At 49.2% G+C, this 15,781-nt stretch overlaps 1 protein-coding gene across 1 annotated transcript in view; it reads left to right on the top strand.

Annotated features, from left to right (window-relative positions):
- The window catches only part of MYO18B (myosin XVIIIB), a 361,792-nt gene that overhangs the window by 25,894 nt on the left and 320,117 nt on the right, over positions 1–15,781 (top strand). Inside the window, exons 7-11 of the mRNA XM_036737706.1 lie at positions 1,607–1,783; positions 4,616–4,814; positions 5,739–5,881; positions 7,221–7,321; positions 15,550–15,613. Of these exons, the coding sequence (XP_036593601.1) occupies positions 1,607–1,783; positions 4,616–4,814; positions 5,739–5,881; positions 7,221–7,321; positions 15,550–15,613 (684 nt within the window). The remainder of the gene's footprint in view (positions 1–1,606; positions 1,784–4,615; positions 4,815–5,738; positions 5,882–7,220; positions 7,322–15,549; positions 15,614–15,781) is intronic.

Below are 15,781 nucleotides of genomic sequence, written 5' to 3'. Positions count from 1 at the left end.
CATGTCATTGAAGGTAGCTGCGTATGATATTCACAGAATCACAGACCTAGAGCTAGAAACGACCTCAGAGATCATCATTTTACAGAGGGTGAAAGTGAGGCACGGAGAGATTTTCTTTTTGAGTGATTTGCCTAGGGACACACAGCTAATAAGTGTCAGAGTTTGGATGTGAACTCCTGGCCCAGGGCCCTATTTCCTTGATGCTCACTTTCATAGAGGATAGAATTATTTAAAATTCAACTGAATAAAATACAAGAAATGTGTTTATTAAGTACCCGCTGTATTGGGAGGACTGTGCTACCTCCTGGGGTGGGGATGGGGAGATAGACCATTCAGAGCAGCCAGAGTCCCAGCCCTCGAGGAGACTGCAGTCTAGTAAGGGCCAAGACAAACCCAGAGGGCCGGAAGGCACCGCATTACAGTGTAAGTCCGGCGAGAGGTACAAAAAGTCTTATGGGACGCCTGAGGAAGGTCCGGCTCATGCGGAGGCGAGGGACATGAACCTTCAGGCTGGAAAGGCCCGCTGCCGTTGGCAGATTGGAGGGCTGGAGATGACTGGATCTTGTTCGAAGTCTGGCCACGGGCAAGGAGCATCAGCGTTATCCTGCTTGACCCCAAGGGAGTGAAGGAGGACCGGTGGGCGCGAGTGAGGGACCCAGATTTCCCCTATATTTATAGTAGCGCTCCCTAACAATGAGAGCTATACCAAAGTGGAATGAATTGGTTGCCTCGACAGGTAGTGAGTTCCCCGACCCTGGCGGTCTCCAAGCAGGGGCTGGGTGACTGCTTGTCCAGAATGTTGTAAAGGGATGTTTGTTCAAGTATGAATTGGACTGGACTACTTCGGGGACCCCGCTTTGACGTTCCTTTCCCATAGCTTGCAAGCTCTCTGAGGTTGGAGCATTTCAAACATTTCTCTTTCGATCATCCTTGGTGCCTAACCCTAACATTGTTAGTCTTAATAATAATAATGATAGCTAATATTTTATAAGGCGTGTACTATGTGCCAGCCACTAAGCGAGTCCAAAATCATTCGATCCTCACGGACACCCTGGGAGAGAGGTGGTACTATTATCCCCGTTTTACAGACGAGGCAAGTAGAGGTAGTGACTTACCCAGGGTCACACAGCTAGGAAGTGTCTGAGGCTGAATTTGAACTCACGTTTGGCATATTGTGAAGCTTGGCCCCAGAATGAAGGATGGATCGGACAGTCCATATTTAATCTCTCTCCGAGGATTCAGAGGGCACTTTGGCTCCTTCCTGCAGGGCCTCAGCATCCCATCCGTTATCATCACACCGTCGCTCTGCGGGAGGAACCCGTTACAGTTAGGACTTCTGAAGGCCCCTCCAGCTAGAGCATATTACAATTCTGCGAATGTCAGATCAAGCAGAGCTGACTAATGGCAGGAGTCCCCTGGGGGCTGTGCATCTCTCTGTGCTTTTCATTTCTGTGGGGTCTTTGATGTTCCTCCTTTATCCGGGCCCATGGAGTCTGCTGATCACAGGCCTTGGTTTGAGTCCATCCCAAGCCATTCAGCCTGTGTCTTGTGAGGAGGCCCCCGGGGAGGAAGGAGCCCAGAGCCACTAACTGTGGGACCTTTCTAGGCCAACCCCCCGGAGCTGGATCTGGCCGAGAACCTGGCCTCGCTCCAGAGCCTCAATGAGTCCAGCATCCTGAACACGCTTCAGCACCGTTACCAGGCCCAGCTCCCGCACACGTACACAGGACCAGACCTGATCGTCCTGCAGCCCCAGGGTGCCCCAGCTCCTTTGTCTTGGAAGGTAAGGTGCCAGTGGGGCTTGATTGGGGGTTGTGGAGGAAGACTGGGAGTCTTTGGGGAGGCCTCTGGTGATATGTGTTCATCCCCTGAATTGAACATAAGCATCTTGAGGGCAGGGTTAATTTTTTTTGAGTTCTTAACTCCTAACACAGAGCTGGGTCCATAACAGGTACTCAACAAGTGTGTGTTGAAATAAATTTAATTAATTCATTTAATATATATTTGTTCAATGCCTTCTATTATAACAATGATGATGTGAAGAGATTTCCTTTCTGTAGCTGAGGGAAGCCTTGCAAGGGGTTTCCATACTAGATACCGAACCTCATGTGGGGGGTGGGTTCACTTGCCTCAACATTTTCATCTGTGAGATGGGGGTTTGGACTCAGCCTCTGAGCTCCCTTCCAGCCTGCACTCTATGATCCTGTTTGCGCTCTGTGTGGGCACCTGGGCCTCAGTTTCCTCATCCGTAAAATGAGATTGGACTCCATGGTCTCTCAGGTCCTCTTCAGCTCTGGACGTAGGATCCTGTGAGTTCAGAGAGAGCTGCAAGGCTGGGATGATTCCAGGGCAATGGTGCACTTCATTCAAGGGCTGGGGGCTAACCACCCTGTTTCTACCTCTCCGAGGGGAGCTGGGACGTATCTGCGTAGAAGTCCTATTAAATCTGCCCCCAATGACCTGGGGTCTTGGATAAGTCTGCCTTGTCGAAAGTGGTATGATACAAGGCAGCCACTCTCAAGGTGTGGTCACCAAGACCCTTTCGGGGGGTCTACGAGGTCAAGACTCTTCATTATAACGCTAAGATGTTTTCATTTCTAACATGGTAAATATCGATAGATCTAAACCTCATAAGGAAAAGCCTTAGAACTTAGTCATTTTTAAGAGTATGAAGAGATCCTGAGACCACAAAGTTTGAGAAACTCTGATTGAATGGGAAGACCCTCTGGCCTGGGAGTCAGGATTCCTGGAGAAGGAGGACAGACGGCTGTCTTCAAGTACTTGGAAGCTGTGTTGGGGGATTAGCTGAATTCTGCTTGGCCCCTTGAGGGCCAAGTTCTATCCGGTTTCAGGGAGAACTTCCTAATCACTAGTGCTCACTCCAACACCAGAGGTCTACAAGAAAAATATAGATGGCCCCTTGTCAGCACCCTACGGGCTCTGAGGCCACATCCGGCTCTGAAACTCTGTGGTTGTGCGACCTGGGGTCGGCTCTGAGCTTTGCCCATGATCCAATGAGATTATATTTGTCAAGGGCTTAGCATAGTGCCTGGCACCGGGTATGTGCCGGATGAAGATTTGAGCCTCCCCTTTTGGCCAACTTGCTCAGTCCCTCTGGGCGTCAGCTGATAGAGATGCTCGCATCAGACAGATGAAGAAACAAGCCTGTGGCCATAGCAGACGCTTAATCTTAGACTGCTGTGGTCTCTGTAGCAGCTGGGGTGCCACTGGCCTCCTGTTTCACGATGATGGTTACCCCATCTGTTAATGTCAAGCTTCGTCCATCCTCACCACCTTCTACGCGTCCAGCTCTTAGGATTAGAGGTTTTAAAGCTAATCCTTTCCTCCCCAGGCCATGGTGTCAGTTTTACTTTCTGTGACCACCAGGTGGCAGCATAGACCCACAGTTAGGTTCAGGTCTTGGGGAGCAGATTGCGGGAACCAAAGAAGGGGGCAGCGGGTCTGTGCTCCTGGTGGGGGGGAGCCCCTTGCTTTTGGAACCTCTGGAATGACATTGGAGCCCAGAGGGAGGGGGCAGAGTGTGTGAGATGTGAAATGGGGGGGTCTACTGGATGGCGGTAGGAACCTCCCGTCTTGGCTCTTAGAGGAGTGAGAAACAGTGACCTGTACCACTCCGAAGCCCCCTACCCGGTGGTTTGACCTCCTGGGGATCTGTCTTGCTTGCATAGCATACCATTATCTTATCTCTCAAAGGCCAGTCTCCAGTGGAGTAATGACCATTGGGAGCCTGGGAGGGAAGTGAAGTCACAGACCTGGAGCTGGGCAGAACCTCACAAGCCATGTACAACAACCCTCTCATTTTACAAATGGAGAAACTGAGGCCTAGGGGGATTTAGTGACTTGTCTAAGGTCATGTAGGCAGCAAGTAGGATTCGAATTCAGGTCTTCTGACTGGAAAAAGCATAGATTAAGCACTTACTCTGTGCCTAGCACCGCTGTAAATGCTGGGCATTAAAGCAGAAGGATAGGCAGCTCCTGCTCTCAAGGATCCCCCACTGGAATAGTGGGAGATGCCACACGGAAGAGGCTTTAGCCATGTGACAGATGGCAAGCACCTTGGGGCTTAGCAGCTGGGTAGATGGCAAGGCCGGGGGATCTGGAGGGCACGGCCGCAGAGGAGATGCTCTTGTGACTGTGTACCCTGCCTCCTTCAATGCTTCTGATGTTCATTTTTAGCTTTAAGTAGATCAATCAATCCATTAGTAAACATTTATTAACCACCTACTATGTGCCAGGCACTGTGCTAAATGTTGGGGGTGGAAAAAGAGGCAAAGGCCATAATCTAGGGATTAGATCATGTAAAAACTTCATATTAAGAGAAAACCTAGGTTCTGGGTCCTGGTGGTGGGGTGCCTGCCGCGAGCCAGCTGAGGCTGCTGCCCATGTGACTGGTTGGGTGCAGTGGGAGCTGAGAATCTCCTCTTGGAGGGGCCTCACCATGGGTCTTCTTGACCTATATGAGTTGATGCAGCCATATTCTTTCAGGGCTGATCTGATTTGGGCAGAAAACCCTAGGAAATCTATTTTCCTGCAGGACTCACTTACCTCTGCCCCTAAATGAAAGAGCTAATACATGGTGGAATCTCACCTCCAGGTGCCCAAAGGAAGGAAGGATGGCCTGGCGCCTCACATCTGCTCCCTAGCCCAGAAGGCCTACTGGGCCATGCTGAGCCAGCGCCAGGACCAGACTATCGTACCCCTCGGCAGGAGCGGGGCTGGTAAAAGTACTTGCTGTGAGAGAGCCCTGGAGTACCTGGTGGGCAGCGCCGGCACTGTGGATGGACAGGTCTCAGGTAGAGTCTGTGTCTTTGTGGATATGAGTGGTTGTGGATGTGTGTGGACTTGGGGGGTACGATATGGGCACATGCACACACATGTACACACAACATAACACATAGCCATATGCACACAAAACACACGCATTTATATTCAGACACACATATTATGTGCATGCATATACATATATGTATTGTGTGTACATGTATGTATGCATGCATATGCGAGTATGTTTAAAGAGATGACAATGTCCCTAATAGTAACAATAGTCAGCTTTTATATATCAATTTAAGGTTTATAAAGTGCCTTTCTCCCCAGTGCTTTGCACAGTGCCTGGCACATAGTAGGGTGTTAGTAAATGTTTAATGACTGTCTGACTTTACACATATTATCTCGCTTGATCATCAGGACACCTCTGCGAGGGAGCGGCTTTGGGTAGATACAGCAGGTAGACAGGTTTCAAGGTATTTGGGAGTGTGATTGGAAAAAAAAATTACAGCTTTATTTTCACTGACTTCTAACAGAAATTTAGCGCCTCTTTTAATTATTTAAAAGTCTTATTCTGAGAAGGAGTCCATAGGTTTCACAGATTTTCAAAAGGGTTCAGGATACAGTATTTAAGTGTTTAAGAATCCCTGATGTAGGAGGTAGTAGCTGAGCTGTTTCTTGAAGGAAGCCAGGGATTTTGAGAGGTAGAGGTGAAGGAGGAGGGCATTCCAGGCATGGGGGACAACCAATGCAAAGGTGTGGAGGTGGGAAATGCCAAGTATATGGAACAGTATGAGGGCCATGTTGGCTGGACCATGAGAATGGGCTGGAAATGGAAGGGAGGAAGTGGGGGACATTCAGAGCCTGAAGTATGGGGGGCGGGGGCGTAGAAGGACCAAATACTTCCACTGCCTCAGAGGGGGAACATTGAGTGACTTTGTGCCTTTTTGCAGTGGAGAAGATCCGTGCCACCTTCATCATCCTCAGGGCCTTTGGCTCGGTGCTGACCGATCACAGCTACAGCTCCACACGCTTCTCCATGGTCATGTCCCTAGATTTCAATGCTACCGGCAGGGTCACAGCAGCTCACCTCCAGGTGAGGGCCCTGCCATGGTTGGGGTGGGCTGGGCTGGGGTACAGAGCCCCGAGGTCCCAGCCCCATGGACTCTCCCTCCTCCATGTGACTGGGCACCCCAGGAGCCAGCTGGTCTTTGTCTCTGTCTGATACCCCATCCCTGTCACCATCGCTGTCGCCATAAGTGTCCCGGGCTGTCATGGGAGCTGTCGGCTCCTTCCTGATTCTTGTTCAGTGACCCAATTTATCTCTTTCAGGAGCAAATGCCCAGGCCTGTCTGTTCTTCTGAACATTGCAATGATTAAATATTCATGAATAAATATATAATTCAGCAGTTCATTAGCAGAATCTTAAAAGTGAAAGCTGAAATTAGACAGTTGTTCCCTTAGCCTTCTGTGGCAAATCTCTGTTTGGGGAACACGCGGCCTGTTTATTCCCCTCTTCCCCCTTCCCCCACCTCCCCTCTAGAAATGTTCTGTATGGAACAGAACAGGGGGGTAAGGTTCTAAGAAGGGCTGGAGGAAGGTGCCTCCAGGAATGAGAGCTCAGCTAAGGTTGAAGATGAGGCCTCTGGTGACCCTCTGCCCAGGTGGAGGAGCGGAGCATCCGTGTTGCTACAAAGGATCGGTCCCTGATTCCACCTCCCCAAATCCCCCTCATTATTTCTACCTTTAAGGGAGCCTGAAATGCTGATTTAAGTCAGTTCTTTGGGCTGAGTCATTGAAGGCCTCTGATAAAGTGGGAAAAAATGTTATCAACACACAGGGTCCATGTTGGCTATTAACATCTCGGCTTGAATTTGTTTATTGACTTAGCCTGCCTTCTGAAGGAATGCGGAACAGGACAGGGGCCTGGCTGGAAGGAGACAAAGGTCCAGAGAGTCTCTGAAGGGATGGGGGGGAGGGCTGAGTGGAATGCCCCTGTAGGAGGCTCTGGTTAGGCTCGGGGTGGAAGGGGCACCAGGTGTGACCCCCAGTAGCATGGCAGGCACTAGCCACTGAGAGTAGGTTGGAAACATTTAATGAAGGGGTAATGAATGAATGAATGAATTAATGATGAGGGCCCTGCCATGTTCCAAAGTGGCCTCCAGCTGGTTGGGAGATGTAAATATTCATCTGCTGTTTACCCCCTTGGCAAGAAGAGTGGACCAAGTGTGAGGTCTTTCTTCTTCTCCGCCTGAGCCTTGGGCTTGCTAGACACCAGTCCAGGTGGCTGAGCCCTGGTTGGGCTTTGTCTTAGTATCTCAGTTTCTATTTTTCCCCATGACATGCCTTCAAACCTTGGGGGATCATGGGAATGATGCTGAGTCAAAATCTCTCTGTCTGACTCCCTCCCATCTCTCTCTCATTTGTCTCTCTAGACCATGCTCATGGAAAGGGTTCGAGTGGCCCAGCAGCCAGAAGGGGAGGGAAACTTTGCTGTTTTCTCCCAGATGTTGGCCGGGCTGGACCTCGATACCAGGTAAGTTTCCACAGGTGTGGAGTGCGGGGCAGGGGGACAACGGTGAACCAGGAATCCTGGTCTGGGTGTCGGGTGCTTGCTCTTGGGTAATGCTCTCGGCCTGAGTGTTCGCTGGGAGATGCTTTTTTTTTTTTAAAGAAGGGGTCCCTATGATGGAGGCCATGAGGAAGATAAGCTTTATGATGCCTCTAGTCTTCAGAGGCCCTCTGGTCCAGGCCCTTCATTTTAGAGAAGGACTGAGTCTGAGAAAGGTGAGGTGACCTACCAGAGGTCCCCAAAGCAGTAAGTGTCAGAAACATGATTTGAACTCAGGTCCTCTAACTCCAGATAGTGGATCTAGGGAGAGCCAGGAGAGCAGGGGTAGGTGAGATGGTCCAGCACGTGGCTCTGGAACAAAGGTGGAATTTGAACCCAGGCCCTTGGATTCCAAACCCGGTGCTTTTCAAGCTGAGCTGGAGGGCTCACTTGGCACGTATGACATGGAGGGGGTGCCAGCATCTGGCAGAGGTCCGGACCTCTGAGCTCACCCATTTTTAAGATCTGATTCAATTTAATTCAGTTTAGTAAGCATTTATGGAGTGCCTACTGAATGCCAGGCACCAAGCTATGTGCTCTGGATACAAAGACAAGAGGGAAAATGGCCTTTGTCCCCATTCTACTGAGGTCATGGGATTATACTATCTGATTTTTATGGAGGAAGAAACTGAGGCCCGGGAGGTTAAAATGACTTAGATGAGGTCACAAAAGCCATGAGCATGAGTGGTGGAATTTGAACTCGGGTCTTGTGACTCTGAGGCACTGGACCGTATTGTTTCCACAAAAAACTTCTCTGATTCTATATATTGGATTGGACTGCCATCTGAGGATGAGTAATGGTGGATGTTGAGCCTAGAGAAGAGAAAACTTGGGTCAGGGGAGACATGAAGCTGCAGGACTGTTTGTCAGGGATGTTGTGGTGGGAATTCCTTGCCTGTGGGACTTGCTGCCCTCCAAGGTTCCCTCTTACTCTGGTATTCTGTGACTCCATTAAATCTTTGCCCCCTGTGATGTAATTGGATGCCCATTTCACAGATGTGCCTGAGATGACACAGGTAACATGTGAGACTCAGTTCTGATGGCCCCAAATCTCCACTGAGCCCCACAGCAAACACAGAACCTGGCGGAGCTTAGTCACCTGACAGGCTTCCTGGAGAAGGGGGGATTTGAGACAGATTTTGAAGGGAAGTGAGGGAGACAGGTTCACCCAGTGGAAGGGGCCAGAGGAAGGGGGATATTCCAGGCAGAGGGAATATAACGTGCATGAAGAACAGCCAACCTTTCTGTCAGGAACGTCTTGTTCAAGCTCTAACATGCTATGTCTCTCCCACGGAATATCTTTTGGGCCTCTGTATTCTCATCTGTGAAATGCGGATGATGCCCCTTCCGTAGCTCTCTCACAGGGCTGTTATGAAGACGGAATATGATATTGAATGGAAGCGTTGCTTAGTACAGTGTCTGGCACATAGTAGGACCCGAATAAATGCTTGTTGACCCAACTCGTCAAATCCAAGAGATCATTGCTCCACCTCCCCCTGCCTCGTTTCTCCTTCCCCATCTCCTGGTTCAGGAATGATGGAAGCAGCTTCGTTCCTACAGCAGATAAACTGACTTGAGTGGCATGCCATTGCCCGTAGTGGAGAAACAACCAATCAGAGAAGGCACCTTCCCCCGCCCCCACCCCCAATGTCCCTTGGCTTGTGACTCTCATACAATGGTCGCTGATGAGTCCATTAACTGCTTCTCCAAACTGACCTCAGTAAAAGGGTAATCAGCATTTCTGAAGCCTCATGTCTATGGGGAAGGAGGCTACCCCCTTATCTAGAACCCGGGCCAACAGCCCCCAGGCACCTTCCTCCAGCTCTGTGATCCAATCTTGTCCAGTCCCATGCTTCCCACAATAGAAGAGGCTCCTCTGCCCAGAGATGAATTCACCCAGAAAGTGCTGTTCATTTTTCCCTCTTTCTGATCCAGTTATAATAGTTTGCTGTGATAGAAATGAATAGTTTAGGAATGATTCTTCTTGGCCTGACTCCTTGTATGGGGCCTCCTTTTGTGGTTACAGAAGGTCTGTTTTGATAACCGGCTCTCTCCCCAAGCTAGATGGTTGGCTGCATTTGGTGCCTGAGCTAGAGAGAGGCAGATAGGGCCTGGAGGGGTCTGGAGAGATTCCAGATGAAGATGAAGTGACATTTACAAATGTGTCCTGGCTCCCACCTTGGGGAAAAGCCAGAGGCTTTGGGGTTGAGCAGGGAGGAAGGGCTCTTTGCCCATCTGCCTGTTGGGATAGTCAACCAAGCACAAAGAAGCCTTTCTGGGAATTGGCATCATGGTGCCCGAGAAAGGGTAATGGCTTTGAAGTCAATCAGTCTGACTTTGACCCTTGGCTCTGAGTTTTATCCTGAGAAAGCCACTTAACTCATTTACATGTTGGTTCCTCCTGAGAGCAGAGGCACCTTGAGGGCAGGGACTAGCTCTTTTTTGTATCCTGGCACTTAGCACTATGCTTGGCTATGTAGACTTCAGTTTCCTTTTCTTTGAAATGAAGAAGGTGGACAGTTTGATCCCTAAAGTCTATTCTAGCTGTAATTTTAGGACTCAGTGGTACTGGCAGGCTCCTGGTGACTCTAGAGGCTCTGGCACTGTGAGCGTCTGGGCTGCGCTGGAGGGAGAGAGGCAACTGAGCGCCTCTGGAGAACACCGGCTCTTTAGTCTTTTTCATCATGGTTTGCAGCGATATCTTGCTAGACTTTCTTAGGTCTTTTCTCTTTGGGAAATGATGTCAGTATTCCATGAGGGAACTTCCCCCTTCCCCAGGAGCAAGAACACACTGATGCTTCTGTAGCGTGGGGCTCATCATTCTCATTTTATGGACCAAGGGACTATCTCCAAACATTCTGTCCACATTCTCATTTCTGTTATTAGTTAGAAGGGGCTCTGTCGTCCCATGGGGCTGGGCTTCATTTTTTCACCCCACAGTGTTATTTTCTACCTCTCTCTCTATCTGTCTGTCTGTCTGTCTATCCTATCTGTCTGTCTATCTATCTGTCTATCTATCTATCTATCTATCTATCTATCTATCTATCTATCCATCCATATATATATATCTATCTATCTATCTATCTATCTATCTATCTATCTATCTATCTATCTATCTATCTATCTATCTATCTATCTATCCTGTCTGTCTGTCTATCCTGTCTATCTATCTATCCTGCCTATCTATCCTGCCTATGTATCTGCCTATCTATCTATCCATCTATCTATGTATCTATGTATCTATCTATCTATGTATCTATGTATCTATGTATCTATGTATCTATGTATCTATGTATCTATCTATCTATCTATCTATCTTTCTGTCTATCTATCCTATCTATCTATCCTGCCTATCTAGTCTATCTATCTATCATCTGTCTATCTGTCTGTCTATCCTGTGTGTCTGTCTGTCTGTCTATGTATCTATCCTGCCTATCTATCTATCTATCTATCTATCTATCTATCTATCTATCTATCTATCATTCATCTATCCTGTCTATCTATCTATCTATCTATCTATCTATCTATCTATCTATCTATCTATGTATCTATCTATCTATCTGTCTGTCTATCATCTGTCTGTCTGTCTATCCTGTGTGTCTGTCTGTCTATCTATCTATCCTGTCTGTGTGTCTGTCTATCCTGCCTATCTATCTATCTATCTATCTATCTATCTATCTATCTATCTATCGTCTGTCTGTCTGTCTATCCTGTGTGTCTGTCTGTCTATCTATCTATCTATCCTGTCTGTGTGTCTGTCTATCCTGCCTATCTATCTATTTATCTATCCTGCCTATCTATCTATCTATCTATCTATCTATCTATCTATCTATCTATCTATCTATCTATCCTGTCTGTCTCTCATTCCTATCTATCTATCTATCTATCTATCTATCTATCTATCCTGTCTGTCTCTCTGTCTCTCATTCCTATCTATCTATCTATCTATCTATCTATCTATCTATCTATCTATCTATCTATCTCAAGCAAAACCAAAACCAACCAGACATTACCTTCCTTTTCTTCCCATTGCAGCAGTGAGGCTGGGGTACCCATGAGAAACACAAGACCCTGGATGCCTTCTTCCATGAGGGGATGGGGCTGAGTCCAAGCTTGCTAAAGGCTCACCAGGGGCTCTCTCTCTCTCTCTCTCTGGGATCATAGGCTTTGGAGCTGGAAGGGACCTCAGAGGTCATCTGGGTCAACCCCTTCATTTTACAGATGAGAAAACTGAGGCCCACAAACAGGTGGTGATGTTTGAAGCTGGGATTTGAACTCAGGTCCCCCAATTCTCTATCCTGTCCTCTGTCTAATATGCCAGGCAGACATCATCTTCTTTGAGTGGGTGTTTTTTCCGTGGACAAAAGCCAGGCACCAAGTAGATGAGGCCCTGGTCTGCCTTTGGTGGGTCAACTCTCTATCTCAAATGATTGCTTAGGGATTGTCCTTGGAGGGAGGCAGTGAAGCTCAGTGGAAATAGCCCTAACTTTGGAGGCAAATGACCTGGGTTTGAAGCCCGTCTCTGCTACTTAATGCCTGTGTGACCTTGGACTGTGTCGCACTGTTTCCTTATCTGTAAAATGGGAATGATAATCCTTGCACCACCCCCCTCCCAGGCTTGTTTCAAGGAAAGGGCTTTGTGAGCCATAAAACTTAATAGAAATGGGAGCAGGACAAAAAGCTGAAGACCTGATCCCAGTGCTCAGAGTTCTCTGTCTAGCTGGGAAAATCACATGTGCATAAGTGAGGTTAATTAATGTCTCCAAGGTCGCTCCCACAGCTTTTCGCTTGGGTCGAAAGATTTGCTTAAAAATGAGAAAACAGCATTCGAGGATGTGCAGGGAAGGATGTTGGGAACTGAGGTGCTGAGGCGGGGAGGGACAGAGGCCTCCTTTGGAGACCCTAGAAGTCATGGGAAGGACACTGACCTTGGAGACAGAGCACAGGGCTGGGGAACCAGCTCTGCCGTGGATGGCCCAGAAGTGCCTTCCCCCTTCACTGTTTGGACTTTCAGGAGGTGAGCACTAAGGGGGCTTCCACTGGAGACACTGTGGTCTAAGATATAGAACTGCCAGGGATGCACAGGGTGAGATCAACCCCCTCATTATACAGGTGTGGAAACTGAGGCTCAGAGAGTCACACAGCTTGTGAGTACTTGAAGTGGGATTTGGATTTAGGTCTTCTGACTTCTTGTCCAGATCTCTATCTATAGACCATGCTGCCTCGTCAAGGTCTCTTCCCTTTGACATCCCTTGTTCTCAGCCCCCTCCCAGCCCTGACACCTCCTGTTCTAAGGCCCCTCCCAGCTTTAGCACTCTGATCTAAGGTAAAACCATCTGGGATTCTGTGGCAGCCTTGAGGAGGTGTTTAAGCTGTTTGCAATGCATTTCCTTCATGCCAATCTAGCTCCCTGGGCCAAGGTCCCTGACTCTGGTGCCCATAAGGCATCCATGTCGATTGCTGTGCATGTTTGCTTTGGACCTTGTCCCTGCTGTCCGGTCTTCTTCCTGGGAGTCCCAGTACAAAGACTGTCCACTGGAGGTAGCCTGGGCCCTCAGGGCCAGCTGATAGGGCTCCTCAAGGGTCCCTTTGTCCTCAGAGCATCTATGGTGGGCAGGCTGGTAGACTCTGGGCCATGGCCAGCCCCAGCCAGGGGGGATGAAAGCTGAAGGCTGTAGGGCTGCTGAGGGAGGGCTGAAGCCCAGTGGGGTGGGATGGCCAGTGTGGCAGTGGGCAGGCCTCAAGAGGGAGCTGAGCCTCCATGAAAGAACCTCCCTCTCCCTCCTCTCCCGCCTCCACACTCTCAGCAGCCTGGATTTCCTTCGCTTTTCTGCTGCTCTATTGTCTCCTAACACAACAGAGCCCTGAGTGGGAGCGGAAGCCACAGCATCCTCATTGAGACAGGAAACAAAGTGTGCTTTCAGGGGGAAAGAGCAGCCGCAGGCAGACCTCCGGGGGCTCTGGCTTGGGCCTGGGCCCAGCACGCCAGCCTGGCTTGGCAGCACCAGCCAGGGTGCTGGGGGTGGGCTGCCAGCCAGGCCAGAGCAGAGGGAGACACACCTGAGAGTGAGCTCAGCTTCGGACCTGGAGGAGTGGGTGGCCTCCAAAGCAGGGGGAATCTCGTTGCTCTGGAAAGAAGAGGCAAGGTTGTGGGGCTCAGTGGGCAGAACAAGGCTCTTGGAGTCACCTAAGCCAACCTGCGGTCTGGCCCCTTCCACTTACTGTCACCTGTGTGACTCAGTTTCCTCCTCTGGAAAAGTGAAGGGGCTGGATGAAAGGATCTCTTCCAACTCTGAATCTGTGACTGTGATCCCAAGTCACCTAACCATTCTGGGCCTCAGTTTACCTTTCTGGAAAAGACAGCTGTTGTAGTAGAGCACATATTCTTAGCCTTCTTGTGTGTATAATAGGCCCCTCCAGCTGTTAGTGTGGCAAAGCCCATGGGTCTGTCCTCTGAATGATGTTCTTAAATGCACAAAATAAAACAATCAGGATTACAAAAGAAACCAGTGATGTTGCAATGCAGTTATCAAGTTCATGGACTCCCCTGGTTAAGAATCCTTGGAGTGTAACCTTCCAACAAGGCTTATGATCCTTTCACCCCAAGTCCCTTTATCTCTCCAGGCCTCAGTTTACCCTCCTATAAAATAAAGGGGTTGGGTCTCTGAAGCTCTTTCTCATTTTAAATGTGTGACCTTGGCCTCTGTGGAAGAATGACAGCCCAATGTTGTTTCTTCATGCCCTCTGTTCTTTCTCTCCCTGTTCCTCACATGGGCGGGTTCTTCTGTACCCCCAAACTCCTCTTGGGAGCTACAGCGAGTCTGCCCCTGGGGAGAGATTCATGAGTGAGTGATGCAGTGACTGGATTGATGGCCTTGCCTGGGCCTTAGGCCTCAGTGCCCAATGGGAAGAGCCTTGGACATGGAGTCAGAGACTAGAGAACCTGGGCTCAAATCCCATCTATCCTTCTTACACTGATATGACCTTAGGAAAGTCATGTAAGTCCTCAGTTTTCTCATCAGAAAAATGGGCATTAGATGATCTCTAAGACCCCTCCCAACCCTAAAGCTTCTGATTCCCCTTGGAGACGATTGTAGACCACCCGTCTGAATAGCTGCTACATCAGCCAACATCTTCTCTCTTTTGGCTTATAATTAAAGTATCTTAAATCTGGAAGCCCCTCCTGGATCACTCTCTTGTCTTGGTGGCGGGGCTTATGTAACTCAATGAAACTATGAGCTATGCCATGCAGGGAAACCCAAGATGGACAGGTCGTAGTAGGGGGTTTTGACAAAAGGTGATCCACTGGGAAAGAAAATGACAAACCACTCCAGTATCTCTGCCAAGAAAACCTCGTGAGGGGCAGCTAGGTGGTGCAGTGAATAGAGCACCGGCTCTGGAGTCAGGAGGAGCTGAGTTTAAATCCAACTTCAGATACTTGACACTTACTAGCTGTGTGACCTTGGGTAAGTCACAACCCCAATTGCCTTGCCCTCCCCCCCAAAAAAACCCCAAAACAAACCCATGGACAGTGTGGTGGGCAGAAGGTCTTGGTGTGCTATGGTCCATGGGGTTATGAAGTCAGCCATGACTAAATGACTGGACACCAACAACAAATCTGGGAGGCACTGCAGAGGTCATCTAGTTCACTCCCATCTCCCATTTAACAGATGAGAAAACTGAGGCCTGGAGAGAGGTAGTCTGCTGCCTAAAGTCAGCCAGGCAACTGGCATTTATTAAGGGCTTACTATGAGCTAGGCACTGTCTAAGTCAGGGGCAGAACCAGGACGAGAACCCAAGGCCCCCTTGCCGCCGGGCTGGCTTGTTTTCCAATATCCCATGCTTCCTTGACAGTTTTCCAAAGCTCAGCCCTTGGGACAGGAGGACCAAATACCTGAGGAAAGGAAAAGTCGCATATGGATGAGTCCAGAAAGACCCAGCTCACAGAGAAAGCCCCTTGGTGCAGGCTGTCCCTGGGCTTGGGCCTGAAATGAATTCTCTTCTAGGTGTCGGGCTGGGTCACTTCATGGTTTCAAGCACTCTCATAGGCAGAGATAGTCAGCATGGTGTTTGGACAGAAAGCCTCGTCTCAAGAACAAACCTGTTCTGGAGGCTGTGAAATCACATCTCTTGTCTTCCATCCACACTTTCAGGACAGAGCTATACTTGCACCAGATGGTGGACAGTCACTCCTTTGGCATGGGCGTGTGGGCCAAGGTAAGGAGAGACCAGCCAGATGTCTCCTTTCTCTAGGAGGGGTGGGGGATATGAAGAGGGGAGGGTTGGGTAGGAAGGCAAGGGGATGTGTGTGCTTACTCTTCCTCAGCCTTCCCTTGGCTTTGGCAGATGGGTTGAGTAGGAAGTCTGTGGCAGGCTTGGAATCTC

This window comes from Trichosurus vulpecula, chromosome 1 (assembly GCF_011100635.1).
Source record: "Trichosurus vulpecula isolate mTriVul1 chromosome 1, mTriVul1.pri, whole genome shotgun sequence".
NCBI classification, from domain to species: Eukaryota; Metazoa; Chordata; class Mammalia; order Diprotodontia; family Phalangeridae; genus Trichosurus; species Trichosurus vulpecula.
The sequence above is the reverse complement of the archived record's forward strand: the minus strand, read 5'-3'. Positions and strand labels throughout refer to the sequence as shown.